This window comes from Nyctereutes procyonoides, unplaced genomic scaffold (genome assembly GCF_905146905.1).
Source record: "Nyctereutes procyonoides isolate TBG_1078 unplaced genomic scaffold, NYPRO_anot_genome, whole genome shotgun sequence".
In the NCBI taxonomy this organism is placed as follows: domain Eukaryota; kingdom Metazoa; phylum Chordata; class Mammalia; order Carnivora; family Canidae; genus Nyctereutes; species Nyctereutes procyonoides.
In genome coordinates, this window is record NW_026575029.1 from 5,617,185 (window position 1) to 5,632,693 (window position 15,509).

General features: G+C 52.8%; 2 protein-coding genes across 2 annotated transcripts; both read left to right on the top strand.

Annotated features, from left to right (window-relative positions):
* Nucleotides 1-11,489: 11,489 nt before the first annotated feature.
* On the top strand, nt 11,490-12,166 carry CLDN24 (claudin 24). Its single transcript, XM_055315657.1, has one exon. The coding sequence runs from the start codon at nt 11,504-11,506 to the stop codon at nt 12,164-12,166; it is 663 nt and encodes a 220-aa protein (XP_055171632.1). The 5' UTR covers nt 11,490-11,503.
* A 1,002-nt stretch (nt 12,167-13,168) lies between these two features.
* On the top strand, nt 13,169-15,485 carry CLDN22 (claudin 22). The gene has a single exon (XM_055315698.1). It carries the CDS (start codon nt 13,729-13,731, stop codon nt 14,392-14,394), a length of 666 nt encoding a protein of 221 aa, XP_055171673.1. The 5' UTR covers nt 13,169-13,728; the 3' UTR covers nt 14,395-15,485.
* The last annotated feature ends 24 nt before the right edge of the window (nt 15,486-15,509 follow it).

The window sequence follows — 15,509 nt, forward strand, 5'->3', positions numbered from 1 at the left end:
CCCAACCTCCACGAGTGAGCCCAGGAACTTAGCAGTGGAGTCTACACCCGGGTTCTCCAAAGTCAGCCAGGGCATCAGAAAGGCTGTAAGTAGATCCCCGAGTGATGGCAACCCCAGAGATCCTATAATCTACCAAAGGCTTGAAGAGTCCAGGGTCCGCCTCCACCTCCACCCCTCCATAGCCTTCCTGCTCAGTGAGCCTCTGCTTTTCTTGCTTTGCATCCTTTCCGTGAGGAAGCTCATCCCAGCCTGGGCTTCGACGGTTATTCACTGGTCTGTGTCGAAACTCCCCCTGCAGCCACCGCTTCTCCGCTGGGCCCGAAACCCGTCAAGCCGCAGGGACGTACCACGGGCACAGTGACTCCGTTCTGCCCGGGGCCACCCTCCTGCCTGTGCCACCTACCCCGCCAGCTCCCGTCTTGCTTGAGGATGTCACAGTCAGGATCCCTGGGTGGCTCAGCGGTTTAGCGCCTGTCTTTGGCCCAGAGTGTGATCCTGGAGTCCCAGGATCGAGTCCCACATCAGGCTCCCTGCGTGGAGCCTGCTTCTCCCTCTGCCTGTGTCTCTGCCTCTCTCTCTCTCTCTCTCTCTCTGTCTCTCATGAATAAAATAAAAATCTTTTAAAAAAGGATGTCACAGTCCATGTATGAATACTGAAAGCTCTTTGTCTCCACGCTATAGGTCACAAGGGTCTAGCGACTCCAGGGACCTTGACTGTCTCTTCCTGCCCGTTCATTTTCACTGCTCTTACCCTCGGTTAGGCCCCTGTGGTGTTACCTTTACTACCGAACAATCTTCTAACCCGTCTCTTTAGCTTGTTGTCAGAGTCTTTTTAAAGTTTTTGTCCTTCTTTGGAGGACAAAGCGCAAATATGCCTTCACATGAAATACATGGTCAGGCCCTTGCCACTCAGAGGAGTCTTCTCTGCTGCTCAGGGGCGTCAGGTGAGTTGGTCAGGCCACCGGTCTTGGGATGTCCTCCTGTCCCAGGTCCTCACTCCACATCTGCTTATGCCCTGGTGCTTCCCTCCCAGGCACCTGCACCACCTCACGGTCCTGCACTCTCTCCGAGAGGCTGGTGTTGCTCAGAGCTTTGCCGTGAGCCCCCTTCTCTTCCGTCATAATCCCTCAGGGATGGCGTCCCGGCCGTGCTGTCAAATCCCATTGGAAGGCCAAAGACCCCCCAGTGTTGGTCCCTAGCCCGGATCTCTGAGCACCTGAGGCATTGGTCCAGCCACGCGCGTGGCATCCCTGTGTGGGTGACAAATAGCACTCCGAATATCAGACAAGAGCTCCTGATTCTTCTCCCTCCTTTCTTCTCCCCAGGGCGGTAGGAGTTAGTGGGACAGTTAGGTAGTCGGGGCTGCGGTCCCCACCAAGAAGCTAAGGAGTCGGGACAACTGAAGCAGACAGTAGTGACACGACGCCCTGTCCCGCAGCTGACACAGGACCACGCCGACATTCTGCTTTGCAGCCTTTGCAGGAATGACCTCTGCAAAATGTCCTCAAATAAGGCAATTAACCCCGAAAGCATTTGCCAGGATCACGGGCTAAGGGCAGTTAGACCTAAGCCCCCAGATGTCAGGGGAAAAAAAAAAAAAAAAAAAAACAAAGGCCACCAGCACCTGGATGTCAGCCTGATGGGTGGACAGAGACGTAACCAAAGCCCCGATGGGCAGGACTCAGCACACGCGGGTGCTCAGTAAAGTTCTGCGAAAGACCTCATAGAAACCCCTAAACTTAGAGCCTCGGGGGGCAGCCCACTTGGGTCCCCCTCTCCCCCGGGGGGCTTCGCACTCTTGCTCCAACAGACTCGGCGGCTGCCCACCCCTCTCCGTCTCTTTTACCCCTTTGTTCCTCGGGGCGCCTGGACCGGGAACCCCAAGGACACACGAATCCTGTAACGAGGTCTCGTCCACTTCAGGACGTGGTGCCCCCGGCCACGCGGAGCCTCGGCCAGGATCCTGGGCCCCGGGGTGCTCGACGGCCGCCGCCCCTGGCTGCTCGCACTCACTCGCCGCCCGAGGCCCCCGGTTCTCCCGTCCGGCTCCACGGCCCCCGGCGCTCCCGGCCCCCCGCACCCGCGCCCGCGGCCGAAGTAGCTCACACACCGCGCACCGGCCCGCAGGGCTCCCGCGGCGACACGGGGGGGGGGGGGGTTCGCCTGCACCCCTGGCCCCGCCTTGCCTTCCCCAGGTCTCCCGCCTCGGCGACCATCGGGCCCCACGCAGCTCCCCTTCCCTCTGCCAGGACCCGGCCCCCAGGGCTCCGCTTGACTCTCATCAGTAAGACCACCCTATGTGACCGCCACCACCCTGCATGACTGTGACCACCCTGCGTGACTGTGACACCCTCCGTGACCGCGACCATCCTCCATGACCGCGACCACCCTCCGTGACTGTGACACCCTGCGTGACTGCGACTACCCTGTGTGACCGCGACCATCCTGCGTGACCGTGACACCCTCTGTGACCTCAACACCCTCCATGACTGCAACCACCCTGCATGACTGTGACACCCTGCGTGACTGTGACCACCCTGCATGACTGCAACCACCCTGCGTGACTGTGACCACCCTATGTGACCGCGACCACCCTCCGTGACCGCGACCACCCTCCATGACTGCGACCACCCTGCGTGACTGTGACCACCCTGCGTGACTGCGACCACCCTCCGTGACCGCGACCACCCTCCATGACTGCGACCACCCTGCGTGACTGTGACACCCTCCATGACCGCGACCACCCTCCGTGACTGTGACACCCTGCGTGACTGTGACCACCCTATGTGACCGCGACCACCCTCCATGACTGCGACCACCCTGCGTGACTGTGACACCCTCCATGACCGCGACCACCCTCCGTGACTGTGACACCCTGCGTGACTGTGACCACCCTATGTGACCGCGACCACCCTCCATGACTGCGACCACCCTGCGTGACTGTGACACCCTCCATGACCGCGACCACCCTCCGTGACTGTGACACCCTGCGTGACTGTGACCACCCTATGTGACCGCGACCACCCTCCATGACTGCGACCACCCTGCGTGACTGTGACCACCCTCCGCGACTGCGACCACCCTCCGTGCCTCTGCGACTCTTGGCAGTTTGGCGCTCACTGTTTCACAGTGTACCGTCTCCGTCCCCACCCGAAGGGCAAGCCGGTGCACTTCTGTCTCCCTCTCTCTTTCTCTCTCTTTTTAAAGTAGCCTCACGCCCGGAGCAGAGCACAGCACGGAGCCCAACGCAGGGCTTGAACTCGTGACCTCGAGGTCAAGACCCAAACTGAGATCAAGGTCAGATACTTAACCGACTGAGCCACCCAGGCGCCCCCAGACCGTGCATTTCTTAACCAGGGCCAAGCCCAGTGTGTCACCCATCGTAGCTGCTCAATAAATATTCGTTGAATGACTGAATGACTGTGACCCTGGCTCATTCTTCTAGTGTCACCTCCCATCATTTCTAGTGTCGCCTCCCGTGTACCTCATCCTCCCTCAGGCTGCTCCTCAAGCGGGTCCCAGACCGGGCACCACCACAGCCCTGCCTTTGCTTCTGTCCCCTCTACCCGGGGTCACGCCCCCGCCCCCAGCCCGCCCACCCCTCCCCTGCTTCTAGTGCAGTTGTTTCCATCCCTGGCAGGTGCTGGGTCACATTCATTAGGGATTCGGTCTCTCTTCCTCAGAAAGGCCAAGTCCTCTGAGGGTTGGGGGACGCCTGGGGCGTGGACTCCCACCGGGACCCAGCAGCGGGGAGCGCGGAGCAGAAGCCAGGTCTCCCCTCGCCTCTGGCCCCAAGCAGGTGTGTGAGCTCCTCAGGCCTCAGCCCTGCTGGGAAACGAGGCCGCCGTGGTCTGAGGCATCGGCTGCCCCAGAGCCCCCAGAGGCTCGGCTGCCCGAGAGTAGGGCCGAGGCCGTCGTACCTGTTACCTGGAACTTAGCCGTGGGGATGGGGAGGCTGGATTGCTTCGGGGGGGGGGGGGACTGGCAAGGAGAGCCCGGTTAACCCTGAGATAGACGGCTTTTCATTTCTATTTGTGTAGTGGGTGGAGAAGGTGACCCTGGCCCGGACAGGCCCATGACCCCCACCCCCACCCCCACCCCCAGGCCCCTCTGCTGCTGCAGTTTCTAAGTTCCAGCCCTAACCTGCTGCAGGCATCGGCTTCCTGGCCATCCGTGGGGTCCCCGTGGGGGGGGTGCCCTCGCAGCCTGGCCCTGGCTCCAGGACGAGGCACGGGGCTCCGTGGGTGCTGGTAGCCTGCAAAGCTTCCGGACAAAACCGGAGAGGCCGTCATGACCCTGGGCAAAGATGGCTTTTTACGGTATTAAATGAGTAAGGCCAGGGCTTTGGTGTTAGATGGGTTGGGGCTTCCACGTCTGCTCTACGTCTGGGAGGCCAATTGGCTTATTTAGGCCTCAGATTCCTTATCTGCTAAATGGAGGTAATAAGAGTGGCCACATCGCAGAGTTCTTGCGAGGATAAGGAAGATAACACATCCGGTCCTTTTCCGAGTGCCTGGCAAGCAGTAAGTGGTCAATAAATCTGGCTATTAGTGTGACCCTTTATTCCCTTTCGGTCCTCTTGGGCGCTGCAAGACAGGATGCTCCCTTCACTCCCCAGAATGGAGATCGCTCATTATTTTTCAAGCATGAGTCCTTTTAAGCTTTGGAACAAAATCTCAGCTGGGGGCTTTGGAAGCAGAAACAGCAGATAACTGGGTTTTCAGAAACACTCTGCCCCCATACGCCCAGCTACGAGAAGGGGCTTTCAAACCTGCTGCTGGAAGTCCGCACGTGCCCTCCCGCCAGCACAGGCGGGGGTCAGTTAGCAGGGCCTAGGCTCTCCCTACGTCCTCTCCCAAATGCCATCGCCTGGAACCGACCCAGGGCACCCGGAGCTGCCCACAGACCAGAGTGAGTATGTGTGCGGATGCGTCCTGGGGTCTATGTACATCCGGACTCTGGCCCGGGAGCTGCAGGGCAGCAACGGTGAGGTCTCTGGGAAGGGTCCCCACCTCCTCTCAGACCTGTCCCCTAGGAATGTGCCCTTGTCACCCGCTTCTGTCCGTTCACCCCCAGAATGTCCTGAACAGGCCATGTCAGGCCCTTGGCAATCACTTCCTGGTGCAGACTCCCCAGAGATCAGAGGAGCCGCCTGCTGTGGGTTTAAAGGCCCTGGTGCACGTGCTCGAGCTTGCAGAGCAGTAATTAGTTTATACTTGTTTATGTTAGACATAGAGAAATATTTTTCTTTTTTAAAAGATTTTATTTACATATTTGAGAGAGAAAGTGTGAGCACAAAGGGAGGGGTGGAGGGGCAGAGGGAGAGGGAGAAGCAGGCTCCCCACCGAGCAGGGAGCCCCATGTGGGGCTCGATTCCAGAACCCTGGGCTCACGACCTAGCCAAAGGCAGATGCTGAACCGCTGAGCCACCCACGCATCCCAGAAATATTTTTCTTTACTGTTTCTGACATTTTCCTTCCTGCTCCCCCTTTTTTTATTCCAATAGGCAAGGACTAGATCTTTTTCCTTTTCCCTCTTCCCAAAATTGTTTGGTAAAACTTTCAGGGACACTCAACTAATAGACTGCCTGGCAATTATAAATCAAATCAATCAAATCAAGTCATTGATAAGTTCTCTGAATTTTAACACTTTTTTTTTTTAAACCATCGATATCTTAAATGTCTGGAGGCCCGAGAGCCACAGAGCTGGTGGTGTTTGGGAGATTGGAACAGAAAGGCATAAGGGGCGAGTCACCTTGAGCAGAACAAAAATAATCAAGAGGCAGGTGGGGAAGGAAGAGGGTTGGTGAAGTCTAGACCAGACCAACCGCCTTTCCACCTTGTACGTAGCCCCCGGACTGAGCTTCACGGTAGGGGGGTAGCATGCTCAGCCAACAATTTTGAAGGGTCCCAGGCCTGAGTTCCTGGCTGCAAAGCCCTGGGTCTTGGTTCTCAAATGGTAAGCATCAGAATGTTCGAGGATTCCTGCGGGAGATGGTTAGCCTGCAGAATGCTGCAACCCCAGCTCCCTCGGGAGGTTCTGACCCGTGATGTCTGGGCTGGCTGGCCCCAGTGATGGGCCGCAGCTGCCTCATGCTGGCTCGAATGAGCTGCATGTTAATTTTTCAGGCATTCTGGGAGTGGGTTGTTAAGCATGGCTTTGATTAAAATTGAATTATATGGGGGCGCCTGGGTGGCTCAGTGGTTGAACATCTGCTTTTGGCCCGGGTCGTGATCCTGAGGTCTTGGGATCGAGTCCCACATCGGGCTCCTGGCATGGAGCCTGCTTCTCCCTCTGCCTGTGTCTCTACCTTTCTCTTCTGTGTCTCTCATGAATAAATAAAATCTTTTAAAAAGTCAAATTATATAAACTTACAATTCAATTATATTAGAAACAAAATATTTATTTTTAGAATTTTCATTTCCTAATGATTTTGATTCAGTCATTACCTACACTGTTGAGGTTGTTTACACCTATTATGTCTATTTGGTAACACTACTGTATCATGGTGCGCTACAGCACATCTCTTCCCAACTACACCTTCCTTGTCTTCACATCTGTAGCCTGGGACTGGTCACGGAAAGAGTATTTACACCACAGAAATGGGCAGAAGGCTATAAACCAGGGCTCCCACAACCCAAGAGCCACTACTAAATGTTTACTGGCACACAGCTGGGGACAGAAACCCAAAATCAAGCTGGAATAAGCCCCTGGCCTCCTTGGATCAACACTGTGAAGTGTAGACTCAGGAACCCAGCCCCAGCCTCCCTGTGTGCTCTGGGAAAAAAAAAAATTGAGGTACCTGCATCCACAGCTCTATAAAGGACCTTCTGACTGTGGGCAGGGTACTTGTCTCTGAGGCTTTAGTTCCGTTACCTACAAAATGGGTCTGCTGCTAGCACTCCTGCATTCGGAGGTGGTGGGGACGGGATGAGCTAACATGAGTTCAAGCCCTCAGAACAGTACCTGGCAAGTAGGAGGCCCTTGATGATGGTTACCTAGTCTTACAACCTGACAAAAGACAAAAGGCTTAGCCCCAGCAGAGCTCCCCTCCACCCCCAATTTATCACATTTCTTTTTCTTCTTTTGAGAATCCTGTACAGTTTGTAGAAAATTTAGAAAAATAAAAATAATGAAGATGAGGGGAAGGGAAGGCCTCCATCTATCTTCAGGACCCAGTGAGCTTCTGGGTGCACCTCCTGCCCTTCTGTTATTTTCCCAAACCCAGACTATGTCCACCTTGACGTCCTTCCGGAATAGGACACTCTTGTTTGCTAACTGAGGATGTGTGGGCAGCGTTTTCTCTCGACGGTCATGCTCAGATAAACCAGGATGGGTTGTGTCATCAGCATTACAAAAGGTGACTGGCAGTGGGATGGGCATTTGTCACAGTGGTGGCATTCCGTGTTGACGTTTGTTATCATTTCGAAGGACCCGCCTCATTCATTTATTAGACAAATATTTGTTGAGCATTTGGCGCTGTGCTCTGGGGGCTGTGAAGACAACAGGGTGTCTTGTCTTTATCGGTGAGCTCACACTCTTAATAGTGAGAATCTCTATATAGCAGGATAGGGAGTATTTTTTTTTAAAAAAAAACAAATAAGTTATAGGTTTTCTTTTGATTACAAAAATTGTGTTTGGCAGGAGGAACCCCTTTGTCTTGGCTCTTATGTCAAAATGACGGGGAAGTCTGGGCACCTGTTAGAAGTGCTGATTCTCCCCTAGCAAATGCTTGCTGAGAGGGGGTGGTCATGGCACAGCCTTGCTTATAATCCTTCTGAGGCTCTTAATTATCTATATTCTCAAATCTAAAAGATTTAGCTTACATAAGTGTGCCCCAAGACCCAGCCTCACCTTCTAGGGGCTCTCTCCCTCTCCTGCCATGCACCACCCACCAACTCTCAGGAGCAACCCCCAAACACCTTTGCCTGTCCCCCCCCCCCCCAAAGCAGCCGTCCCTTCCCCAGTGTGGTCTCTCTTAGGGTGTTTAGCACACCGTGTTTTTCTTCGGGCTGGTCTTGCTTGAGGACAGATCTTTGCACCCCTGACTCTCACATGGTGCCTGCCATGGAGAAGGGATCTGAACACGTGAGGCTGGCTCAGTGAGCCCTTGCGGGGACTCCTTTGTCCGATGGCAGCCCTGGGGCCAGTAGGAAGGACAGGGCAAGCACCAGAGGGGAACCTGGCACAGCATGGGTGGCACCTGTCAAATTTCAACAGCCCAGATGGTTTGGTGATGACCACAGACTTAATCTTGAGCATAAAAACATACAATTGGGGGTGCCTGGGTGGCTCAGATGGTTGCGTGTCTGCCTTTGGCTTGGGTCATGGTTCCTGGGGTCATGAGATCGAGCCCCACGTCCACTCTCAGCTCAGTGGGAGTCTGTTTCTCCCTTTCACTCTGCCTCTCCCCTTTCTTGGGCTCCCTGTCTCAAACGAATAGATTAAAAAACAACAACAACAACAACCATAAAACCGAGGAGAGAAAGGGCATCCTCTATATGCAATGCTTGCCATGTATCTCCTATAATCTAGATGTGCTCAAGAGCTACATTAATGGGTCAATCGGATTTATTTTTTGTGACAGATTTGTCTTCCAAAAATGGCCACAAAAGTACCTCCAGTCCCAAGTTCTTCCAGAACCATGCTACCCCACTACCGAGAGATGGAGGAGATGTGGAGCCTCTGTTCCTGAGAGCTTTCCCAAGATGTGTGGCTCTCAGTAAACTGGGGTTTTTGTTTTGCTTTTTTAAGATTTTATTTATTTATTCATGAGGGACACAGAGGGAAAAGCAGAGACACAGGCAGAGAGAGAAGCAGGCTCCCTGTGGGGAGCCCAATGTGGGACTTGATCCCGGGACCCCAGAATCACACCCTGAGCCAAAGGCAGACACAACCACTGAGCCACCAGGGTGCCCCGGGTTTTTGTTTTTAGATGAATGTTCCAGAGACAGAGATAACATAGTCCTTCATACACTGAACAGTGTGGTGGGAATACTTGTTTTCTGAATTTCACCCTGATCCTCACCCCCACCCTGAGAGGGACGGGCTGGGAGCTAATCCCCTGCAACACTGGCACTGACACAGGGAGTTGGGGCCTCCCCAAGGTGGAGGTGGGGGCTTCACACTGTCCAGGCCCAGCGATGCTGTGCTGGGGTTTCCTCAGCCTTGGAACTCACACCCCCACTCCTAGTAGTTCTTTAAATTATCTTGTTTCCTGGTGGCCTCTTCCTACTGGAGTGTGAGCCACAGGGGCAGAGGCAGGGGCAGGGCCTGCAACCATCCTGGTCTTGTCTTTAGCACTCAAGTCTGGCCAGTGGGAGGTGCTCAAAAATATTTTTCTAAATGCTGAAAGAATAAATGAGTTGAGGGAGCACGTAGAGATTATCTGGGCCTGACCCCCACTGTGGCAGAAACCTCCCCCGTGGTCGCCCTGACAGGTGAGAATTAGCCTTTCTTAAAAAATATTTATTTGTATATTTATTTATTTATGTAATCTCTACACCCAACGTGGGTTTTGAACTCACAACCCTGAGATCAAGAGCTGCATGTTCTGAGTGAGCCAGCCAGGTGCCCCGAGAATGATCCTTATTTTATTTTTAACATTTGTTTAAAAAGCTATTTATTTGAGAGAGAGAGAGAGAGAGAGAGAGAGAGAGAGAGAAGCAGACTCCCACTGAGCAGGGAGTTTGACATGGGGCTAGATCCCATGGTCTCTAGGATCATGACCCAAGCTGAAGGCAGACACCCAACCAACTGAGCCACCCAAACACCCAGAAATTACCCCCAAACACTTTTGGGAAGGAGAGATTACTGCCACAGGGCAGTCTATTCCATTCCATTAAAATAAAAAAAAAAAAGGCTTCACGTGATATCAACAATCATCTCCTCGTGACTGCTAATGATTGCTCTCAAGAGCTTTCTGTGTCCTGGCTGCCTCCTGGAAGGAGAGTTGTAGCTCACCATTATCCCAGCTCCTGGTGAGAAGGCCCTGGACAAATCACTAGCCCTTTCTGGACTCTTAGGTCTTTACACAAACCGGAACCACCTCTTATTTTAGCACTCTGAGGACAGTGATATACCTAAGGGATTCTGAAAATTTATGAAAGTTAAGAACTCCTCTTCCTTTTTAACCTAAAATGCCAGAAAATGCTGAAGGGAGCACCATTCACCTAATGACTCTTACTTTGGATCCATCAGGATTGGGGTTCCGTTTTTCTCCCATCTCCTATCAGGCAACATCATAAAAGCTCTTCTCTGATCCTGCACTAGACTCAACCGCTGGGGTGTGATGGGCAGTGGTTCTGTTTCAGCAGCTTAGAATCTTCCAGGGCAGTGGGTCCCCTTGAGGAACCTGCACGTCCCGTCCCCCACAAGACTGTGAGAGCCCGCCTTCTGGTGGCAAGTGCAGGAGGCCCGGGGCCCCGTGCAGAGTGGGGTTGGGTGTGTGGGGCCTGGCACAGCTCTGGGACTCTGGAGCATGTGGCTTCTTATCCCAGCTCAGAGGCCCTGTATTCTCTGAGGGGTCACGTTCTGCAGAAGTATGCTCTCAAGGTGTGGCCTAAATCAAAAGAACAAACAAGATGGCGCCTCAAAGGTCAGCTCCCTTGTGGCTCTTGTTTCCACACCCAAACCTTTGTCTTGAACCTGCCAGGAATCTTGCTTTGGGTTGCTTTGTCTATGTGGCTTACATGACAGCGAGGACAGTTCAAATCTGGACAAAAAAAAAAAAAAAATTGCCTCTCAGACACAAGAAATCATGTTTTATCCCAGTCCTTAACGAGGATGGAGGAAATCTTAGAATGAAATCCAGGGCTTCCCAGGATTTTCCCCTTCTCACTTAGCACCTCTGGGCATCAGTCTTGGGTCTTTTCATTTTAATGAACCCAGTGAACCAGCCTCCACCTTTCAAAGGAATCTGAGGAAACTTTCCTGCCAAGTCCCCACTGAGCGCCTGTGACACTCAAGAACGTGGGCCAGGCTCTTGTGTAGGTTAAGGAAGTCCAAGAAGAATAAAGATTATAGGGAAACAGTCTACCTTTCTTTACAAGGTCTTGTTTTGCATCCCTGAAATCTCAGATTCAGCTACTACAATGAAGTCCTGTTGCAGAAAGAGCTGGCCTTTTATCACCACTTAAAATCTAATTAATCCATATTGAAGCACAAAGATTTCTGTTGTATTTTAGGGTGAGGGGTCATAGAGCCCTCTTTGTTCATCCTTAGACTTACAATCATCAAGTATTGGGGATATAATTTTACCAAGCAAATTGGAAGGTAACAGATCAAATCCTTATCGGAAAGCCTAACTCATAGTTTTAACAGGGTCCTCCGTCCTTTACATGAAACATTATATTCGAGAACAAAAACGCATTTCAGAGTTTCCAAAGAGTTAATGGCCAAAGCTTATATCCCAGGCAGCATAGGACCAAGATCATCACACTACTGTCAGTCACGGCAGACGGTGGCTCCTATAGGGGTGGCAGAAGTTGTGAGGTCTGTTGCGATGGCTTTAGTCTTTAGAGTAGCAATGCAATTCGCCGGACTTTTATTATCTTTGCTGGGATGGGTTTTAGCCATTATTACAACTTATTTGCCACATTGGAAAAACCTCAACCTGGACCTGAACGAAATGGAGAACTGGACCGTGGGGCTCTGGCAAGCCTGCGTCACCCAGGAGGAGGTGGGCACGCAGTGCAAGGACTTCGATTCCTTCCTGGCCCTGCCCGCCGAGCTCAGGGTCTCCAGGGTCCTCATGTTCCTGTCCAACGGGCTGGGGCTCCTGGGCCTGCTGGCCGCCGGCCTCGGCCTGGACTGCCTGAGGCTTGGAGAGTCGCGGCGAGGGCTCAAGAAAGGACTGCTGATCCTGGGAGGGACCGTGCTCTGGGCGGCAGGGGTCGCGGCCCTGGTCCCGGTGTCCTGGGTGGCCCACAGGACGGTCCAGGAGTTCTGGGATGAGACGGTGCCGGAGATCGTGCCCAGGTGGGAGTTTGGGGAAGCCCTGTTTCTGGGCTGGTTTGCTGGCTTTTTCCTCCTCCTGGGAGGGGGCCTGCTGAACTGTGCGGCGTGCTCCACCCAGGCTGCCTGTGCTTCGGGCCACTACACAGGGGCAGAAACGCTAACTCGGTGCCCGTACCTGGAAAATGGGACCGCAGACCCGAGAGTGTGAGACTCTGACAGGACCAGAGAGACGCATCTTTCCACATCCACTATGATGTGGAGTCTTTGTTATGTCACTCAATCTGTGCAGCTCATGTGTTCTCATTAAATAACTGCTTTTCTATTCTAGATCCCCCCTGCCCCCTCTCCCCAAATCTAGAGAAGTAAGAAAGAGGCGAGTCTTATATGTAAAAGAAAATGATCATGGTAAGCATTACATAGGTATGAGCAAAAAATAAGTTCATTGATCTGGTTATTTAAGTCAAAAGGTGGTGATGGTGGTCCATTGTAATCAGTATTGTTTTAATGTGTTAATTTTGTATTAGAAACTTTTTTGTTTTTGTTGGTGGCTGGAAATAATAATATTTAGTTTCTATTTCCTAAAGGAAAAACCCATCTCAAATCCTTTCAACACCCTGCATTAGCGACAGCACATGTTCAGCTTATCCCCAAGTGTTATTGCCACAACAATGGCTTTGGTCTCCTTTGAACAGAGGTGGTTTGTTTGTAGGACATTAGCAGGCCCCCCGTGTGACAGAGTTTTATAGGGCTGATGGTTTTCAGTACTTTACGGCACTCTCAGACTCAGAATACTGGCCAGTCTCCTCTCTTCTCTCTTCCTTCAAAAGCCTCAAGTCTAAAAAAGATAAACGATTCCAAAAATATATTGCGCTTGATATCTGGATATTGACAGTTCACATGCCCTGATAAAAACTTTCCTTTGTTCAATTAAAAAGGATCAGTATGGAGAGATTTGCTTTAGGGGTGTACCGACCAAGATGTTGATTCTGACCTACAAAGTCCTATTGCTTAACTTTTCCTGCAACCCAGAAAGCACATTTAAGCAAAGAAAAAAAAGTGCATGCACACGTGCATGAATTGGACAGGAAGGCACGTAGGCGAGTGGACTGGATATTGAGGGCCCAGGATGGTTTCATGTGTTATGCGGTGTAGGCTGCTTGAAGGTCTTAAAAAAAAAACACCTGGTTTAAGGTCTAGAGGAGATTTCTGATCAATTTATTTGGTTAAGACGGATTTTTTTTCTTGAACCTGCTTCTAAAAAGTGACCACATTCACTATTCCCGCGACACGCGTGCTGAAACAGGAGAGTGATTAAGAGATGGCAACGTGACAGGTGCAGTCAGGAAGACGGTTGCAGAGTGGGAGGAGCCGAACCCGAACTGCCCAGGGACACCCTGCATGTAGACATGATTCTTGGACTCCTTAGAAAGCTCGGGAGCCCCGCGAAAGCCATTTGCGTATTAATGACAGAAGGAGGATGAGTCCTGCCTGATGTGATTTCCCAGACAACTGCCCGACGCCACTCAGTGGCCCCGAGGGCGCGGGTGGCGCTGGCCACACCTCGGCGTTGCTGGTTGGCAGGCTTAGTTCCCTGTCCTCTTCTGAAGCCCGGTGTCAACACGGACTCAAACAATAGCCACTCTGGCAAGAGTCCTTGACACACAATGAAGTCGCCTTGCCGAGCTCCGCAGTGACAGCGTTGGGGTGTCCCACTCTGCGCGGCTGCCCCAGGGCAGGAGCTGGTTTCTGGCTCCGGCGCGGGGCTGGGGGATGATGGCCTTGGAGCCCCGAAGCGTGGCGCAGTTGGCGGGGGCCTCCTTGTCCTTGCTGGGGTGGGTCTTGTCCTGCCTTACAAACTACCTGCCCCAGTGGAAAAACCTCAACCTGGACCTGAACGAAATGGAGAACTGGACCGTGGGGCTCTGGCAAGCCTGCGTCACCCAGGAGGAGGTGGGCACGCAGTGCAAGGACTTCGATTCCTTCCTGGCCCTGCCCGCCGAGCTCAGGGTCTCCAGGGTCCTCATGTTCCTGTCCAACGGGCTGGGGCTCCTGGGCCTGCTGGCCGCCGGCCTCGGCCTGGACTGCCTGAGGCTTGGAGAGTCGCGGCGAGGGCTCAAGAAAGGACTGCTGATCCTGGGAGGGACCGTGCTCTGGGCGGCAGGGGTCGCGGCCCTGGTCCCGGTGTCCTGGGTGGCCCACAGGACGGTCCAGGAGTTCTGGGATGAGACGGTGCCGGAGATCGTGCCCAGGTGGGAGTTTGGGGAAGCCCTGTTTCTGGGCTGGTTTGCTGGCTTTTTCCTCCTCCTGGGAGGGGGCCTGCTGAACTGTGCGGCGTGCTCCACCCAGGCTGCCCGCGCTTCGGGCCACTACGTGGCGGCAGAAACGCAGGATCGCCGTCAGCACCCGGAGACGAACAAAACCCACCTGAAAATCTAAGCCAGAAAGCATCAGTGCCGTCCACTCTTCAAGAGACGCTCACTCCTCTCTGGATTTGGTAGGATCTCCTGCTACACAGCCACCTAGTCACTGTTGCTTTTAATTTTCTAAAATGCATCTCCCCCACCCCAACCCCGTGGCTATTGCCTTCTTAAATTATCATTTCCTTTTAAGACAGTAAAACACTTTTATCTTCTCTTCTGAGTCCAAAACCACTCAAGACTTAATAGTAATCACACTCATTACTGGGGATGAGTTTTCTCAATTTTAAAATAGATGCAGTGATTGCAGAGAACTGGTAAATAAAACATTATATTAGTGCTTACATATCTTTGAAGGTGTTATTCATAGAGATGAATCATTTTGGCAATTGGGAATGTTACTGCTAGTCATTTACTGTGTTCAAGTGTGTAAAATCCCCTATTATATTGAAACTGAAGTCCTTGCATGTTTATGGAGAATGTACATTAGAGCATACTAAAAAATTGCTGGTTCTTTGAAAGCTGAGAGGTGAGAGACGTGGGCTGCATCGTCTCCTTGGTAATCGGAGACCTCAGAGCCTCTATGGAGCCTTCCCCGAAAGCCAGCCACATTCCTTCATTCTGCCCTCACCCAGGGCAGAAGCAGAGGAGGGCAATCTGGTGCCTGGGGAGATTTCATGGAAAATCTGTCACACAGGTGTGCTTTGGCCTGGGTGTCGCGGGCTCTGGGGTAGGAGCCTACTGTTGCCCTCAGCCCTGGCTGCCCCCCCCCCCGCTCTGTGGAGCAACCACAGGGGGCGCTGCAGGTCAGGGTGCCTGGGGAGGCGGGTGTGGGGGGCTTAGGGTAAGGGGCTCCTGAGATCACGGCCCCACGGGAGCACAAGGCTGGGATGGGCAGGGACCACAGAGCTCACCTTGGAGACGCCCTCTTTTACTCTGCACGATGAAAACAGGCTTTTTCTATCAGCAACACGGATCGCCCAACCAAGAACTATTCCCAGCAAACTGCTGACTTCAGAAGTTCCTTCGTGATAGAGTTGATATTTGCTCAGTACCTGGCTCAAGTAAACTCTTGTTGGCACCAATCACGGAAGTTGAACAGTAAAGGACACTGAAATTAAGTTATGAGGCAAT

Coding starts and splice junctions, on each gene's coding strand:
- CLDN22 (XM_055315698.1), top strand. CDS start 13,729: ATGATGGCCTTGGAGCCCCGAAGCGTGGCGCAGTTGGCGGGGGCCTCC.
- CLDN24 (XM_055315657.1), top strand. CDS start 11,504: ATGGCTTTAGTCTTTAGAGTAGCAATGCAATTCGCCGGACTTTTATTA.